This window comes from Diadema setosum, chromosome 9 (genome assembly GCF_964275005.1).
Source record: "Diadema setosum chromosome 9, eeDiaSeto1, whole genome shotgun sequence".
In the NCBI taxonomy this organism is placed as follows: domain Eukaryota; kingdom Metazoa; phylum Echinodermata; class Echinoidea; order Diadematoida; family Diadematidae; genus Diadema; species Diadema setosum.
Genome location: NC_092693.1, coordinates 16,274,985 through 16,295,099, shown reverse-complemented (window position 1 = coordinate 16,295,099; position 20,115 = coordinate 16,274,985). Strand labels below are relative to the sequence as shown.

Sequence of the window (20,115 nt, the reverse complement as noted above, 5' to 3'; positions counted from 1 at the left end):
CAAAACATTGTTGCAGTAAAGGAAAAATTCAGGTCCCCAAATTATCGTCTATGTATCTTTACAGACTTTATTTCTCCAGCAATGACCAAATTCTGATTTAAAAAGAAAAAGAAAAAGAAAAATGAAAACTGTTGGTCCAGAGGACTTCAATATAACAGGAGTCACCTGTACTGCCCCATTTTTGGTCTGAGAATCTACTCCCATTTTAAATTTACTACAAAGAGTAGAATGTATGAATATGTATAGCTTTGAAAAATAGTGCCAATCCGAATCCTTGACGTGGCTGCCGAGGTCTTGGGCATGGCTGAACAGAAAAAGAGCTGCTGAAATATATTTATACTGGTACACTGACAATCTACACATACAGTATATCATAACACAAACCACTTTTGTTTTTTTATAGGCAAGGCAAAGTGGTACACAATAAGGAAGTACAAAGGAAATAAACAAGAAGAAGAAATATTTACAGTTGTATACAAGGTAATACATAAGGCACTGAATATATATTTGAATACTGGTAATACTGATTTTTGGCAAAAGAATCACACACCCCAATCTTCCTCCTACAACAGCCAGCCACTGTCATGTTGTTTGAAAGAAAAAAAAAGTCACACACTGTAAATAAATGGTTTGGAGATTTTCAGCAGCTGTCTCCAAATGGCAAGAAAAAACAACAAATTTATGATATGCTGTAAAAATGGATATTTTTGTGTGAGTAATTTTTCACGCTCGGTCAAGAAAGACAAGTTTTGCATGTTTTTAATTCAGCGGAATCAAGACATCAACTACTGGAACATACAGCAAGCAAAAATATTCCCACACTTTTATATTTGCGCTAGTTTCTGGCTGTAACCAATGCTCAAAATACAAATGAATATGAAATGGCTCGGTGCAGTTATACAAATCAATAATCTCTGTAAACAAACAATAATGTTGATATGAATCACAGACCTTTTGAGGAGATTCAGTGTCAAATGAATCATTAGGACTACTAAAAAACAAGAATGAATTTTTGCATGCATGAAACATTTGCAAATTTTGTGGGGAGCCAAGATTCGCACAAACTGCAAGCAAAAGTTTTGTCTTCACAATGCACTGAGTGCTAGTAGGAATTCGCAAAAGTTTCATGCCGAAAAAAAAAAAACCCACCAAGGCAGTCGGATACAATTTGCGAAAGTTTCATACCGCGAATGTTTCAAGTTTGACAGTACATGAGAGTTGCCACTACCACACAAAGATGCACAAATCCTGTAAGGATGTTCCAGCTATCTCCACTTTACAGTTAGATGTCAGTGCCTTCAGTTCATCCTTCCAGTGCATCCAGACAGCAAATTTGCTGCGACACTTTCAGTTTCTTTTTTTTTTTTTTTTCTTCTTCTTCTTCTTCTTTCCTCTTTCACTTGTTAGTATAATTCCCCTACAATACAGCTTGTAGCGTTAAGAATTTCAAACACATTTTACTCTGAGTAAGTTTGCTTTCCTCTGACGTGTTCTGGCCCTCTGTTAAAGGGATGGTGCAGTTTGAGTTGAGATCGGGCTTCAGGTTTTCAGCATTTTTTTATGATGATTTTTTTTTTTTTTTTTTTAGATGAGAAACCTCTTATGGAATATGTCAGAGCATATAATTCTAAGAGGAATTCAAAGTTTATTTGATGGAAATTTGTTTTGAAATTGCCAAGATGTCCAAAACACCAACCCTTTAATAACGAAGTACTGAAATTGGCAAAGTGGAAATGCACACAGTCACAAGATAAGCAGTCATCGCAAGAATACAGACAAATATTGTCAATGATGCAATTTCCCTAGACATGACTCACTATTGAAATGAAAAAGAATATTCATTTGCTAGGCTGAGATTATCATCTTGGCGTTAATGTTGCCAAATTGATCAGCCTTTTGGTGTATTCAAACCAGTTCCTGATTTTTTGCATAGATCAACTGTAAGTATCATATCTGTTAGTTTCACACCAGACTTGGAATGAAAGCTAAATACAGACACTCCAAACTCTCCAACCAGTCCACTTTGAGGCCATTTTCACAAAATTTCCTGCTCTCTCCCGCCCCAGTTTGAATTCCTCCGGGCCTACATTTGTGTCTCCCGCTGAAGATAGCCTTCTCCTGCCAAACTTTAGTCTTGTCATACATGTTCAAAGATATGGTTAAAATAGCACCAGAGACCTAAGTAACCGTATAGCTTCCACGGACCCCCACCACACACACAGGATGTCGCTCTCTGTCATGCATATGCACATATAATTACCATGTCTATGTTTGCGCGATCTATAGCTGGATCAGGGGTCCAAGCAGGAACATCTCCTGTTTGAGACATGCTTGGGGTTCGAGTCTCTGTAAATGAAGACCATATCGAGGATCAAGGAAGCAAGCATGCAACACTGTCTATCAAGAGCTATCTCCTTCCATATCAGGGGAAGTTATGAAATGAACCATTCGTCTCCCATCAGTATACAAATGACGCACAGGTCTGAGTTCCGTCAGTCGGAATTGTGTGCATAAGGTAACTATGGAATGCTTAATCCACGAGGCGAAGCCGAGTGGGTTTAGGCTAAATTCCATAGTTACTGCATGCACACTATATTCTGACTGATATGACTGATACACGAAAAGACATGTGCGTCATCTGTTTTATAGAATGGGTAATTTTCTTGCCAAAAACCCATTTTTCTATCGTGTTACCCGATGACAAATTTACTGGGTGCATTTCCTTTTGGCTTGCCATAGACGAGAGCCCAAAAACCATGCATCAGTTTTTACTGGATGCATGGTTTTTCTTCAGAACCATGCATCCAGTAAAAACTGATGCATGATTGTTTTAGCCAATATAGGCGTCTCGTACTGAGTGCGCGAACGCTTGCTTAGTGCGCGAACCTTTGTTACAAGTGCGCATACTCTTGCTACAAGTGCGCGATAACATGTTTACCACTGTGACTCAGTGTGCGGCCAGTACAAATCAACACATAGCTCTCGACCAATGAGACTGCAGGATTCTCGCTACCCATTCTATAATACTTTCTGATACATCTCCCCCCCCAAAAAAAAAATAAATAAATAAATAAAAAATAAAAAATTTACAAAAAAAAAAAAATTTTTCTCCTCCTCTTTCTCTCCATCCTCTCTCCACAGATGGTTGTATCTAAAGATGATTTCTGAAAAAGGGACTTTAACTTTCATTTTCATCAATCACCTTATCCTACTATCCCATTCAATACTATCTAATCCCAGTCTTATGCTATCAAGGATGTGATGGCAATGCCCCTTACAACCATGTGAACTCCACTGTCACATTAAGTTTGAATATAAAGAGCTGCATTTACTGGGAAAGAACTTCAGTGAAGTTAAAAAATGTTCTATATGTACTGATGTATGCATCACTGTCCAAAACATTCCAAAGATCTAATTTGGCAAATGAACTTCAGTATGTTAGCTTTTATACTTGAGAGGCACTCTGAAATTATTCTTTGTTGCTCAAAAAATACCAGCACACACCATCTCTGGCAAGGAAACAGAAATCTCCGGTTTGAATACATACACAACAGTTTCTTCTTTCAAAGCTTTCACTTTCCCACCTCTTTTATTTTTATTCATATTTGCTGGGTCGAGTTATGCCGGGACATAATGCACGGAGTACCATGTTCTCTGCCACTCTCTCAGGCTGAAACCTATGCAATCTCCTACATGCTCAGCCTGACAGTGTGGTAGCCAGAGGGAGCCCTTCATACCACCTCCCAGTGAGACATTGGCTTCAAATGAAATTCTTAAACCCCTCTAGTTGCTGCCGCCCCACCCAGGGAAGTCCCCTCCCTGGCTTGCTTGCCGTCAGTAGTCTTGGATCCCAGATTAGCAAGAGGTAACTGGTAGGCTGGCCTGAGGTCATAGGAATCCCCGGAGGCTGATGGGGGTTTTACCAGGGGACCCTTCTGTGGGTGCTTGGAAGCATGGGTGAAGCCCTTCTCAATGACCTCCCTGAAGGCTTCGCTGAAAGTCGGTACCGACGCTGGAGCAGCTTTGGATGAAGATTTTTCATTTTCAGCAGGAGGATGCCCCCCTTTCTGGCCATTGTTGTTGGTATCATGAGATGAAGAGCGCCGATTAATGTCACCCTTGGGACCCTGTGATGAACAAAAACATCGCTCTGCCTGTAACATTTCTGTCCCTTTAACAACTGCAGACATTTATTGTGCTCTTCTCTTTTGATGCACCTCTCCTTCTTTTCCTTAGTTTCATTTTTACTGCACTGGGTAACATGACTTTGTATTTGATGCATGCAGGCAAGCGACCGATTCCAGATATTGGTCATAGGGTACATAGATCTCAGTATGACACGCAGAGTTATAACACATCCAACTTTGAGTGTCTAAGTTTTAAACATTCAACTGAGAGATTCCAATGAGTGGTTAAAAATTCTTTATAAATGTGAAAAACACACATGACAATCCAAATATACAAGGGCTCCAGAAAAACACAATGATGGGTAGGAGTTACGAATACGCAGAAATAAGACATACAGGCATGAGAAAATGCTCTGTAATAAAAATGTTTCAATGACTGCAGAACATGCTGTTGTTGACCAGTGTGTGTTTTTGTTTTTCATCTTCTACTAACCATCGAATATGTATGATGGCCCGGGCGATATCTTTTCTTTTCTTTTTTTTTTTCAATTTTAACTACACATCAGACACCTCAAAGAGACATGCAATACTTTTTTTTTCAGACATATATTACTCATAGCATTCAGACAAGATTATTTTTCAGATTTAGCACATTATCATTTTTTTTACAGATGTAAATGATGTGGGTTTTTTTTATTGCAGGGTAATTAGAAGTTGATAGCTACACAGTCTGAGAGCTCATATCATGTTACATGCACATCCTCTTGTTTTATATACAAACACCTATAGACAAAACTAGATTGTAATAGAATTTCACTGAAAACTCAAGCTGCATGTTTATAAACCATGTGCAAATACTTTCAACTTGCCTGTTTGCCTTGTTCTGGGGTCTGCTTCGGTACTGGTGTTTCCTCTGGTGGATAAGCTGAAGAGATCTGCTCCCACATGTCATGGGGCCACACAGCATCATCACTAGACCTGCTCGGGACCAAGAACTGGACCTTTGTCGGGGCCTGGAGAGGGGAACCAGAAGAGGCCATATCAACCACTGTGTATTTAAGTGAAAGTTTTTCACATGTGAGCTTGTTAAAATTCAAATGGTTGACTCCCTGCAAGAAAGGGTCTGGAGCGCCATGAGGAGACTACCAGGTGTTGCAGCTGCCATGGCAACATCAGGAGTGCTCACAGATCATTGGGATCGGCCTAGCTGTTGCCATGGTTGGTGCAATTTTTGCACACATTGCCTGCTGTCAGAACAGGACTTTATTAAGTGAAACATAATCATCACAGAGCTCGCTACACTGTGACACACATCAACAGTATCAAACCTGACCGACTCTGTAACAGGAACACGAGAAACTCAAACATCAATCCCTAGATCACAGACCACAGTATAGAAATTACTGGAAAGCGGCATGAGCTGGTGGCATAACACAACTATAGATGCACAATGCACCACCCAACTTCACTCTGCTTCAAAAGTTGCCAGTTCATGATCACTCAGTACTATTAAAGGACAAGTCGACCTTCATAAACATAATGATTGAGAGAATGCAGCAATATTAGTAGAACACATCAGTGAAAGTTTGAGGAAAAATTGGACAATCGATGCAAAAGTTATGAATTTTTAAAATTTTTGTGTTGGAACGGCTGGATGAGGAGACTACTAAGGCTCATGATGTCATAGGAGTACAACAGTATAAAGAAAATGTAAAGAAAATTCAACATATTTTCACTTTTTTTCGCATAATAAAAGAGCACTTGACTTGCCTCTTTCTAAAGGCAATGGGAATAATATTACCCATAACATATGTCAGTAACGAGTCAAGGGAATGTGTACTTTTTTCAAAAGATGAAATTTTGTGAAATTCTCTTTATATTTTCCTTATATTGTTGTACGCATGTGACATCATACACTGCAGTGGTCTTCTTATCCAGCGGTGACTGCACAAAAACTTTAAAAATTCATAACTTTTGAACGGATTGTCCGTTTATCCTCAAACTTTCAATGATGTGTTCTACAATATTGCTACATTCTCTCAATCCTTATGTTAATGAAGGTGAACTTGTCCTTTAAAGAAAGCAACATTCCTCCTATTACTAGCCTAGCTCCACCACAATAATTACAAGAGAACACAAAACGTTACATGAATGTCTACATTGCCTGTCTTACCTTGGTCACTGCAGCATTATCTACAGGAGGAGGAGTCCTTCTCAGAGATGTGTTTAAATTAACTCCAGAACCCCTGGCTCCAGCAGAAGTTGAGAGAGTCCGCAACTGTAAGAATTGAAATAGTGATTGAGGATTACTGTCACCCTTTTGTTGCATCATACACTAAATTGGGATTCTGTGCAAAATAGGGAAATTACCCTTTTTTTAAAAAAACATAATAAAAACTTTTCTGTTCTGATTCATCAAGAAATCATTTGCAGTCTTTATGCCAAGTTTAGTCTTTCATAAAATGGCAAAAAAATTAAACTTTTAACGAAAATAAACAAAAAAATGCGTACTCTATTAACTACGTCATTCTTCTACAGCTTGTATTACAGACTACACTCTTTACAACATAAAACCAGCCAAGAAGCCGAAATATTCCTATTGTACCAACAATGCATTTACCGAAGTGCAAATTTCATTGCGCAAACAACTCCTTGACTGAATTTCATTGCGCAAACAACTCCTTGACTGACCACCTTTAGACCCTTTGACCTTTAGTCCCCTTTGACCTTCAGTCTCCTTTGACCTTTAGCCCTCATTGACCCCTTTGAAGGAGAGCAATAACAACTGGAGATGCCTTCAGTAGAGAGGTAACAATGGGCAACCACTACGGTGTTCTGTTCAGGACATTAGAGAAGACTTCCGAGTTGGATGGCTTACCTCCTGTCCATCTCCACTCTGGTGGCGTTTCCTCCAAGACCCTTCCGGGAGGAGACCCATGCCCTCCAATCCCCTCGCCTCCTGCCCTCCTCCACTGCCCTGGCTGGCTTCGCCTGGGCAGCTGAGTGTTCGCTGTCGAGAGCGGCCGGTGTCCCGAGGAGGACGAGTCTGCCCGGGGGCCTCACGGGACAGCCGTCTCACCGCGAGCAGGGGAACATCAGCGGAGCTAGCCCACGAAAACAAGTCTTTTGGGTCTGTAAAAGCGTGCCTCTGTAATACGGAAGCCATTTTGAAGATGAACAGTTACCACTCAGTCTTTCATTGTAGTATACCTTTTTTTCTTTTTTTTCAATGTAACTTTGGGGTCTTCAGCTTGACACCAAACACATGATCTACCATCATCATTCTCAGTCCAAATTATTTAAAACAAGATAAACCAGCATGAAAATGGCATTACAATACAAAATATCAAATATCAAAAATACAGGACAAAATGTCATAAAAGTCCTGCCTCACATCTTATGAGGTATGTGCAGTAACATAGTTTTTATCATTCCCATATTTAACCAGGGGCCCGTTGCATAAAAGTTACTATTATGGTAACTTTGCCATCCAATGGTAACTTCCAAGGAATTCTTGATTTTGATTGGCTGTTGAGTATTGTTGCCATGGTAGTTACCATTGGATGGCTAAGTTACCATAATAGTAACTTTTATGCAACGGGCCCCAGATGTTTTAATGGTCACACGAGACACACCACAAGAACTTGACCTTCGAGACAAAGTATACATGACAGATTAGGAGGGGACTGATACAAATCAATTACAGAAACCCCATAATCATTATCATATCATCATCATCATCATCACTATCAATGTCAGTGCTATCACCATCATCATCACTATCATTATGATCATGAGCAAATCATAAGGTAATCATCGTCACTACTAATACCATCACCATTATCATCATCATCATCATCATCATCATCACCATCATCACCATCATCACTTTGATGTATTCTTCTTTTGTTCTTCAAGACAAGTACTGTATACGCCATATATTTAGCGAGTCTAAATTTTCGCGAATCGGGACTTCCTGACAATTTCACGAGTGGTTAAAAACATGATCGAGTACTGTACTGAATGGAGAAATGTATATGTGTGTGTGTCACATTCATATCGGGATCAGAGTCATTATTTTCGTGTGACTTTAATTTCGCAAATAGCACTGGACTCGCAAAATTCACGAAAATAAAAACCTCGCGAAATATTCTGCGTATACAGTACCTGTAATAAGACAGCCTTGAGCGGTGTTGGGAAGCAAACCTGAATAATGAAGGAGATGTCACTGTGACAGATAGTGTGTCTCAAGACGGGAGGCATCTCCTTGGTGAAAGGAGACTTCCAGCAGTTGAGCAAAAAGGTTTTGGTGTACCGCACAGGCTTGCCTTCATTCACTGCCATAGAAAACGAGAATACATTTAAGACTGAAGTACGAGTTATGAGCAGTTGTGGACTTTGTCCCCACAGGAGAATATGAGATGAAAGCATGTCCCCCTATCTTGGAAAATTACAGCCATTTATGAAAACCTGCTGGAGAATTCTAGGAAACAAGATGTTGGATGTCCTTGACATACTCTGAATAATGTTCTTTTACATGCTATACATATTTCCTGTGGCTCAATAACATACCAGTACTTCGAAGATTTGCTCGTAACACAAAAACACAGCTATTTCTCATTACAGGGAATAATTTTCCCAGCATCACATCGCAATGCATGACGCAGTTATAGCCATTTGCTGCGCATTTTTTTTAATGAATCGCAGTTGCTGTGATGCAATAAGGTACCTATTCATAGTCCAGTTCATTCACACATCGACTGTGGGCACCGTTACATGAGCTACTGAGGCAGCGACACAATGCATAGAGCAGTGCACAGCGTACGATGAGCTATAAGCAGTACATTCACGTGTGTATAGAAAGGTATGTCCTCCACCGACCGCTACTAAATGCAGCACACACACACACACACACACACACACACACACACACACACACACACACACAGGCATTATACACGCACCCATGCATGTACAGGTAAAGGGGGGGGGGGGGGGGCAAACACAGCCACTGCACACACACAACTCTCTGGAGCTCGGAGCTCCAGACTGAGAATGGACAGAGAAACCAAGGAAAGTTTCTCTCTCCATTCTCTCTCTGTTTCTCCTCTATTTTGCTTTGCACATAGCACTCGAATGTCGAAGGCATAAGTGCCAGTGATTGTTTTAAATTTCCTTTTTGCGATGACAATACACGCATTACTGTAAAACATGATATGTTCGCGACATGAATTTTTCGCGAATTGGAGCCGACGGCCTTTTTTGTGGCATGAAATTTTCGCGAACTGCCAGTGGCATTCAATGCATATAGTGTAGACAAGAACTTTTGCGTGCATTTTAATTTCGTGAATCTTGGCACTCGCGAAATTCGCGAAATTAAAATGCATGCGAACATTCCTCATTTTACAGTATGGTATTACTGTAGGGCATCGCACATGCTACTTCTTACCTGTTGACTGTGATCATGGCAAATTCAACTGCTATGGACTTGTGGATTTATTACATCCGGATTTACTTGGATTTACCCTGATTGTTGTTGGAACTTTGAATTTTGATATTCTGTCAATGACATTGTCAAACATGTCATCCATTCATGTTGTTACTGTGGATGGCTGGATTAAAGAGACTGACCAAAACAGGGAATGGACAGAGTATGAAGAAAGTGCCGGGAAGTTGAATAGCCTCAGATGTAAGCTGCATGTGGCTGATAAAGAAAAACTGAGATCGCTACGTAATTTTGATGAGGCATTCATCAATGGAGTGAGAGGATCAGGATTGAAAGAGGACAATGCTGTGAAGCATTCTCACAGTGAAATGCACAAAAAGAACAGTTGCTCTTTATGAGAAGCCTAAGCTGACAATATTGATGCAATCCTCAAGACAACGCGGTTAGATAGGGCAATGGCTGGACCATCGAGTGAGGAGGAGTAACGAGTGAGTAAACTGATATTGCATATATTATTGCCAAAGAAGAACTTCCTTTTACAAAGTATCCTGTTCTTATAAAGTTGGACAAAGACATGGGGTTCCATTAGGAAACACATCTGTTCATGAAGGGAAGTGCAGATAATTCTTCAGTTTATTTGGTGACACTGTGAAAACTGAAATGATAGCTGCTTTGAAGGACACCAACTTTTTTTCCAATAATGGTGGATGGTTCAACTGATGTGTGAAAAAGGACTTGTGTACCATATGTCCACTTCGTCAATGAAAAAACTGGGGAGGTCCAATCCAACTGCTTTTGTCGAACTGATGTGAAGGATGGTACATCTCAGGGCCTTATGCATCACATATTTGTAACAATTAAAATGATGCAAATTGATCTACTACTTTTAACCCAAATAGTCCATGCAATCATCAATCATCAATTGCACAAAAAACTAAACATAATGTCCTTAAAACTTGTCCAGTGTTGTTCAGCATCTGAGGGATGGTAATGGGGTAAGAAGACACTAAGGGTGAATAAGAAATTGCATTCAATGAATCAACTGCATAGAAACATTTGAAGTGTCACATTTTTTTTTTTAAAGTATCTGACTTAGCAGGTTTAAACCTCGTGGGTGACATTTTCACACCATGGTAAATCCCCTAATTCATAAGTTTTGAATTCCATTCAAAGTTGAACAAAATACCTGTGGCTTAACATCTCTCAGTTTAAAGTCTGGAGCATTCTCAATTATACTATTGTGATTCTATCTAAAATACCATCCTTTCATGAAAGAATATATACGCCAGCATGCATTCCAGAAGTAAAGAGGCATAGTATCGTACCTGTCCTGCGGTAGCTGCATGGTACTTTGGTGGCCAGCAGTCTGGACAGCTCCATGTCAAGGGCACTGGTCGACTCCTGCATCAGTTCCTGCACCTCCGGCGGGACAAACTCGTCGGAACTCTCGGAGGCAAACGTGACGTCGGAGAGGGTCTCCCACTGGTTGTCCTCCTCCTCCTCGCTGGTATCATCGGGAAACGGCGTCTGCTTGGCCAGCAGGGTCATGTCTTCCACTGTGAGGGGTGTGGGAGGTCTGGGTGTGGGGGGCCTGGGGGCAGGGCACTCTGTGGGGAGAGGAGGCAGTGGTCCTCCGGCCATACCAGGTGGGTACTGATGGTCAGGTATCCACGGTATATAGTCTCCAGATGGAGCTGCAAAGATAAATAAATCTGAGTACCTTGCGGTGAAGTACCACAAATTTTGCAAAGTTAATGCAAATTACAGCACTCAGTACTGTAATTGCTGCATCACTGCACTAGCACATACAATCAATAATGTCACAATGACGGGTACATTGTACTTAGACAAAGTCTTCTAACTTCATCAGCCTAAAGGGGTTAACTCTTAATGTGCCAAGGTGGAAACCCTCTTGTGTGCCACATTATTCCGAGACACCAATGAATACATGCTTTGAGAAAACAGTCTGTTTTTCATATCTATGTAACTTTTATAGATTTCTGTTAAGTTGGGCATGCAGTGAGCAAAGTTGTAGAGAAAATTCAAAGCTTTGCTTTGACATAAATTGTATGACAAATCTATGAAGTTTTTTTTTCCCCCTTAAAATGACCAGTAGCTAGCATAGCATACTGTAAAGGAAAGACTTTTGCACACATTTTGAGCAAAATATGCAAAGCTGGCATGCCGTCAAGTGAGCCATGTGTGCGAACGTGGCACATAAAGAGTTAAATCTCATAACTTTCCACTACCGGTATTTATTTCATGAAGCACTTGTCTAGATAATGTGACCAGAGGGTATATACTCCTATAACTGTATACAATCATAATAATGCATAGAATCATGCACATGAAATGCGAATCTCCATCATATAATCGAGGTTTTGAGATACAAATCGCTGTAAAGCGTTACAACTTAATACCATACAAAGAATACACACCTTTGCTTATATCCAGCCATGTCAACAAACATACTACCCTAAATCATAACTGAATTAGGACAATGGCTGAATAACAAATACCAAACTTCTATCTCAAATTACCAACTGTTTGAGAACCCCAGTCGAACGTTCCTTTCGCAAGTACATACTATACTGTGCAGCCTCCACTGCTTTGTTAGTTCTGTCTTTTATCACTGATATTTGCACAGCGCACAAGTGTCAGAGGTTTCACCCCTTATTATCAAACCAACCCTCCCTTTCCCTGCACAAATTATATAAAAATAAAAAGGACTTCTAGAAGGGAAACTAGTGTACTTGAAACAGAGCAGACAGTAGTGCGCTGGGTCCTGAAGAGTCCCCCTACTGATCAGTCATCTTGACATGGTTAGTCCTTTTTAGACCTTTGTACTGACCCTCATGACACACGTCTCCCTACAGGATACAATTTTACTATACACATGGTCTCCTCAACTGACATCTCTTTATTTTGAATGAGTGTAGGCATTATTAATCAAATATGAAGGAAAAATTCACATCTGCCGCTATACCAGGTTCATTTGGATGGCTAAATTGTTTCAGAGCAAGAATGCAGGAATTTGAGCATTTTCATTTGAACTCTGACCCTTGTCTTTTGACCCATACCCCACAACTTTCTTAAATAATGGTAAAATCACATTTTCTTGACAATACTTTTGATTTTTTTTTCAAAATATGGGAAACATAGTAACATCTTAACATTTTCACTTGACCAGTGATCCAATGGCCCAAATCTTTCCAAACAGAATCAGTGTGCAGTCGAATATGTAAAATTTGTATTATATACACAGTTTAATTTAAGTGTATAATGCACTGAGTAATCACCAAAGTATGGAAAAAATAGTGCCATTTTAGCATTGAATGGAAGTTTTAGCCTTTTAACCTAACATCTGAATCCATGAGCCAATGACTAAAGATTCTCATGAGAATGAATGTCAGGAAGTAGTATAAATGTACTAAGTTTCATGAAGTTACCTCGAGCCATTTCCTAGGTATGGACAAAAAGTGCACTTTAAGCATTTTTTTTTTTTTTACTTGACCTTTTGACCCTTGAACTGATGGCTCAAAACATGCCTTACAAAATCTTTATCCGGCAACACTGGAAACTATCCACAAAACTGATTACGGACAGGTGCACAACCCGAAATCTATAATGCCTCCTGCAACTTTCAGATTGTCAAGAAAGTCTGTTTTTAAAAAAGGGAATGCCCAAAATTTTGATATGTTATGAAAAATGCCTATTCTGAAGGATTCTGAAAGATGCTTACACAATATCTGACCTTCACTTGTCTGTTGCTGGGTTGAACCCACAGATGGACAGTTCGGGTCTGAGGTAGGCACAGCTCCCTGAAATATAACCATGAAATAAACTAAAGTATGTTACCAATGGCCTCAAAGATGAAGGACATATGAACAGAAAATATGCACTTAGCATTTTGTCACATGACAAGAACTGATCAGAGCAGGCAAAGCATTACAAAGGCTCGACAGAGTATACACCAACGTCACACGTGTGTGTGTGTGTGTGTGTGTGTGTGGGGGGGGGGGGGAATTGGGCCTGGGAGGCCCCCCTCAAAAATTCTGTGCGAAATCTTACTATCGCAGGATGCTATCAATGTGATGTTTTACAACGTTTTTCTTTCGAGCCTCCCGCATCTTTTGACACCGACTTTGCGACGCCCAGGGGCACGGTTTTGAAGTCACACATTAATGCGTACATGCATGTTGGACCAAAAATTGGTCAAAAGTGTGAATTCATGTACGATTTCAATGCAAATTGTGCTTTCAGTCAAATTTCATTAAAGCATTATTATTTTTGCTTTTTATTGATTAAAATCAATTAATGGCTTACTTTCATGCCAAGAACAGTGTTACTGACATATCTCATAAAAAACAATAAAAAACAAAGTTACAAATAGAAATAGAATTTCAAATACAATACTTAAAATACATAAGAATTTTTTTTAATGATGGCACAATTTCTACACTTACATTAATATTACTTAGAACTCTAGAAAGAATATGTACACCTGAATATGCCTCTTTAGAGCTCTATTTAGTGATTTATAGCAAAAATTCTTATTTTATGCATACACCATGCAAAATTAGCATAAATTAGCATTTCCAAAAACAAAAACAAAAAAAAATAAAATAAAATAACTCCACTATTTTGTAGATAAGGCCAACTGTAATGTCTTTGCCAATTTTTGTCACGACTGTGCAGTCGACAGCCGAGATCTGAAAGGGTCCCCCTCCTCTATCAAGAATACAGAGGAAAAACAAACAAACAAACAACAACAACTTTCTTTGGGAATTTGGGTCCCACTCTAATTACTAATGACAGTGAGATACTACCATTTCACTTCAAACTGTGGATATTCAAAGAATATATGTACATGTAGTGCCTTTACAACAAAGGGTGCGGCACATCACAGCATGCAGTGAGTTAACATCTACCTTGGATGTGTCCAAGGCCACCAGGTCCTCTGCCCATGATCTAGCCCTCAGTTCCAGGACTTCTAGCAGCCGAGTTCTGGATATCTCGCTCTTCTCCTGGTCTATTATCAAAGTCCTAACACTGGAGAACAGGGCATTAAGGGTGTCTGCAAAACAAACAGAGACAACGATGTGATGTCCATTAACCACACACACACACACACACACACACACACATACATACATACGTTTGAGATCACTTGTTCTTTTTTTGCAGTTGGACAACATGAAATATCATTTTCTTGTCATGCTGGTGCACAAACTTGAATGCACACAAGAGATTCTCATTGTTACCAATTTCTGACTGCAAAGTCACATCTTACAAAACACACACACACACACACACACACACACACACACACACACACACAAACACTTGCATGGTTTTCAATACTTTTGCTAACAGCTTCTATTCTCCTCTTGTTCTCATCACTGATAGTAATTTATTGAGTCCAGCTACAATTGCCAACCACCAGGCTCTACTGTTGTGTCTTCCCATTTAGGAGAAGACTGTCTGTATTTAAACCCTTTAAAACTGAGACTCAAGGTTTCTTGCAAAACGAGTATAAAACGTAAAGACAATACGTAGCAAATTGCGCATTAATTCTGGGATTACATAGGACAGCAGGGTGAAACCGGGATAACATGAACCAAGTAATTAAACACATATCCCCCCTTATATGACTATGTCAAGGTCACCTTGGATGGTTCATGTGCAAAGCAATACCATTTCATGCAGGCTTGGTTCATGTCACTTCCCCCTTTCATATTGTTAAACAACCCATCTCAACAGATAAAAAATAAAAAATAAAAAAAAATAAAAATAAACAAACAAATCAGCATGCTCACACATAATACACTAAACTGGGACCAAAAGTAACTCTTGTACTGAATGCACTTTAAAATTGCACATATTCTACAGAGAAAGACTGAAAAATGTACACAGTCTACTCTATACTAAAACCTGTAAAATGCAGCTAACATACAAGTAAGTTGCACAAAGCATAGGCCTATAGTGGATGGTGGTACGGTATGGCTGACTTTGCACTGCAGGTGTGATGTGTTTTTAATGCTACAAATGGACACATGCTTTAATAACAGCTTTCACTGATGACAGTGTGACTGTGACTCACAAGATTAGGCAACAGCATAGATAGCATGCCTCCTATGTTGGTTGTAGAGTTACAAGTAGATGTGGTGGGATCTATTTGAGAACCCCTGCAGCTGGAAAGATCAACTATTTGAAATAAAATTACTGTCTCAGAGTACATCAAGCCATAAAACTTCAACAAAAATTCTCACCTGCATATTTAGTCTCCAGATACTGCCCATTTGTCTTTAAAAGGTGGCACAACTTGCCAACAACTAGATCAAATGATCTACGATATAATCATAGAGAGAAAGAGATGATAGAAAAGGAGGTTAATTTTGTCATTATTTTCACAGAAAAATATAAGGTTAATTCAGAGTCATAAATGTGCGAATGTGTCAATGAGTTGTTTTGCTTTGTTTTGTTTTGATTTGTTTTGTTTTTGGTGGGGGTTGTCCTTTTTTCTTTTCCTTTAACCATCACGGAATAAGGATTTCATAATCATCAACAGCAATATGACAGTAAATGAAACTCAAGGAACATGAACACCTTCGCCTTCAGTTTCTGAGAAATTCAAATTCAACACCCATGTACAACAATCAACTTTACACTGAAGGAAAGTAATGACTAGAAAGTGTGGAATATCTGAACATGGAGGAGCAGACTGTATACTGATGCACAGCATTGTTTTAAAAAAAATGAGAGAAGCTTTTCTTATGAACAGATTCCACTTGACCCAAGAGCTTACTTCTACAAACAAACAAACAAACAAATCACATTTCACAATCTTATTGTCCATAGATCTGCCATGTTACAGTCTTCTTTTTACACAATGTAAGCTAAAGCAAAATGCATTCTTCGCTACTTGATAGGCTCCAATAAGACAGGTTTTGACTTTTGAATGTTCACACTTTAGTATGCAGAACTCCAGTATAAAGCATAATTCAGCTTCATAAAGTGTGAAAAACACAATCTTGAGGCAAAAGGGATCAAAAAATTTAAGGAAGGGCAATGTAACATATATGGATCATTCATGATAAGTAAAATATGGCACTATAGAATATATTTTTAAAAATAGGCAACTGAATACAATGACACATACACTGTAATGTAAACACACAAAATCAGGAAAACCTAACAATGACCCTAAATGTATTTAAGAGGACTGTTATAGGTTGGCACTTACATGCAGCATTCATGCCAAGTAAACATTTTGTTAGTTGTGTTACTTGCATCAATCATGTCCCTGTCAACTAACCAGCCAGCCATTTATGTAAATTATGGGTAACTATCTATTGCAGTAACCTCCCAATGGAGCCTATGCACGCTTATAAAGAACTTATTTGGTTTTAGACAAGCACCTACATAAATCCAAACACTTTAAGCCAGATTTAAGGGGTAATTCTATAAATGTTTGTGCAGACTTTATTCTGTACCACCCCCCCCCCCCTTTGATTGTGGTACATGTATATCCCATTTGAATTGTGGTGTATTCCATTACAAAACTCACCCAGCCTGTCATGTAATGTCTGAATTGTGGTGTATCCAATCACAAAAACTCACCTAGCCTTTCATGTAATATTTGATAATAAGATTTGTACTTCCGTCAACTCTACATTGTATCTCCCTCTACAATGACCTTCACGCTGCAGTTTGCTTACCTGAACAGGCACTACAGTCTAACATGCAGTGCATGTTAGACTGCAGTGCTATTGCACATGCCATTAGAACAGAATAAAGTGATGGGGTTTGTTGCTAGGTGTAAATATCTACAGTTGTAAATGTGGAGTTGAAATAAGTGAGTAAGAAAACACATACAGTCATATGGTGGAAATCAATGAAGACCAGACTCAAGCCATAAGTTGAGGGATTTTTGTAAGTTTCCACACAAACATTGATATCAGTCATAAATTATAATAATTGCAACTGACCCTTTGTTGTAAAGGGATTACATCAAATTGGTTTCTATTGTTTGTAGTTTTTGTTTGCAAGCCACTGTGAGGATGACCAAAAAGTGTTCATGCAACAAGTGTGGAGATGACCAAAAAGTTTCCATGCAACAAGATCAAGATGAATGTAGCACAGACCATCATTTCCATATTATATGGATACCTATGGATACCTACATGTATGGATGATTCTGAATGCAGGCTGAGCCTCTATATTTCCATGGCCATACATGTTATGTACATGTAGCTCTGGGGCATTAACACTTATGCCACATTCCAGGGACAGGTGTCATTCAATTTTTATTTCTTTTTACTTTGTTCAGTCACAGTAATTGTGCTAATTACCGTACAGTTTGTATGATGATTCCTACAGCTGGAAATCTAATACAAGTTATGCAATTCCAGATGGAATCCCATTTTCTTTGCTCATCTTTCCACTAATTGATAAAGAAGTAAAAACAAAACATCTATTAATTTGTATAAAATATCAAGGCACTTCATGCTTCTAGTTAAAGCACATTATTTTTGGGTAATCTATTTCAGAGCCTCCCTTGGATAGCTCTAGCCTCTAGATACAACTTGTACTATACAGTATACTGTAGACAGCAGTTCGGGAGGCCATTACCGAACTGAGTGTTTACTAGTAATTAGTATCAATAGCATACATGTAGACAGATGTTCAAATTAAAGGGATAGTATAGTTTGGGTTGAGATGGGAGATTTAAACTTTTAGTAAAATAATTAGAGACCACTAAATATAAAATATCAAAGTGCATATAATTCTACATGGAAGTCAACAAAGTTCATTTGATGAAAATTGGTAGAAACATTGTCTATTGAAATGGCCGAGATTGATATCCAAAAACAAAGTAAACCAAAGTTGTCAAAATAAAAAGGTGGGTTCCACCTTTTTATTTAAACAACACATTTCCCAAGAGTGGGTTATACGTTGAGAGATTTAATTCTCATGATCTCAATATTCTCACATTGTCACAAAAGAGTTGGGAGCCCCATCTCAACCACAGAAGTAACTGTTAGATAACTAATAGTTACTTTTACTGTTCCTTTAAACTCTTGAAGAGTCATATTCAACAAGTGATAGAGTCTAGGCATTGACAAAATAATGTAATGATTGATATGGGACCAAAAATGACACAGATGAGCTCACAAACGAACCTTCCGGAAGCTCTATGCAGCTTGCTGTGAAAGTTAACCAGGCTCACAAGAATAGGATCAAGACCGCTGACGTCTTTCTCATTCCCGCTTTCCGCTGCACGTCGGATGGGTATCGTCTGAAACTGTGGACACCTGCTTGTTTCTGAAAACACCCTTTGAGTCTGATTTTGCTGCAATGTGTCACGTCCAAAAGTGACCCTTGTTGATGTTCTCCCGCTCAAACTTGAAGCCGAAAAGCCTCGGGGAAGCACGCATGATTCAGTTCCAGTCCTGCTACCCATTTCGCTTGAAATGTTCCGATTCCTCTTGAGTTGAGGGTATTGAAATATGATTGAGGCGTCTTTTATTGAGGCTGTCTTGAAATCTGGACGTTGCACACCGTGATGTAAGAAGGACTTGTACTGACTGGCGTTCCCACGTTTTCGTCGAGCTTTTCAGCCTAGAAAGTCATGAAAGTATTTGAGATTGCCGTCCTAAGGTGAACTGTCAATAGGCCAGCTGATGAACTAATGGCTGTAGCTAGCTTGACGTGTGACACAGCTACAGACTGTCCTGCAAAGGTGAAGGGCAAGTGCGACTCAAGATCATTCAAGACATGACATTCAGTCACATGCTAAGGAGCAGCATGCAGTTGTAGTACAGAAAATGTTGCAGGCATGCGCATGCTATGTATACGATCCCGTACGTACGTAAAGATGCAGTTGGAAAGCATGGCCAGACTGATGGATGTGCAGCAATACCTTTCTTCTCCTTTTGGGGGTGGGGTGATCTGTGGGGTGGACCCTGTAAAGCACTAGTAGCCTGCCTGCGCCGCCACTTCTGCCGCGCGCTTCCAAAATACGAATGGACATCAATCTAGTAATGGAATGGGGGGGGGGGGGGGGGGGGGGAACTAAAGATGAGGATTACGTAATAACAGCTTTCAGTATTCTGGGAAGCTTGTGCCGCTGCAGTGAAGGTTGTTTTTTTTTTTTTCTCCCTTTTTTCTCCCAATTCAATCCATAGGGTCAAGCACCTCTTGAAAGATCATTTTAGAAAAACGTATGTTTCTAAAAACACTACCTGACTTGGCTGGGCTGAATCCAGTACTCCCTGCAACACGAAAGTGCGATATACCTAGGCCTACTTCACACTTTATTTTATGGTTATGGCATTTAATATTTTTATAAGCTTTCCACGACAATTATTTTTCTGTAGGTACCCTATAATTATCAATTTCGTCATTAAATGTTCATCCCCACTCTCTTTTTTTTAATGAATTTAATGTGCCCGTCAGCCCAAAAGGGCTGAATTTGAATAGGGATAATTACGAGGATAAGAATTGTACGAAGTAGCGTTTTGGACAATTCCATATTAC

General features: G+C 39.4%; 1 protein-coding gene across 1 annotated transcript; it reads right to left on the bottom strand.

The window, feature by feature from the left end:
• Positions 1 to 3,162: 3,162 nt before the first annotated feature.
• Positions 3,163 to 19,302, bottom strand: LOC140232887 (uncharacterized). Its single transcript, XM_072313000.1, has 10 exons — positions 18,759 to 19,302; positions 15,846 to 15,922; positions 14,505 to 14,650; positions 13,328 to 13,394; positions 10,899 to 11,267; positions 8,334 to 8,464; positions 7,006 to 7,275; positions 6,301 to 6,405; positions 4,997 to 5,140; positions 3,163 to 4,127 (listed from the first exon to the last, which is right to left on the bottom strand). The coding sequence occupies exons 1-10, from the start codon at positions 19,037 to 19,039 to the stop codon at positions 3,774 to 3,776; spliced, it is 1,944 nt and encodes a 647-aa protein (XP_072169101.1). The 5' UTR covers positions 19,040 to 19,302; the 3' UTR covers positions 3,163 to 3,773.
• Between the last annotated feature and the right edge of the window lie 813 nt (positions 19,303 to 20,115).

Excerpts from the sequence above, each read along its gene's own strand:
- LOC140232887 (XM_072313000.1), bottom strand. The coding sequence starts at position 19,039 with ATGGGTAGCAGGACTGGAACTGAATCATGCGTGCTTCCCCGAGGCTTT. Across the intron at positions 7,276-8,333 it reads ACATCTCCTTCATTATTCAG|AGGCACGCTTTTACAGACCC; the intron begins GTTTGCTTCCCA and ends TCCGTATTACAG. Across the intron at positions 5,141-6,300 it reads ATAATGCTGCAGTGACCAAG|GCCCCGACAAAGGTCCAGTT; the intron begins GTAAGACAGGCA and ends TCCCCTCTCCAG.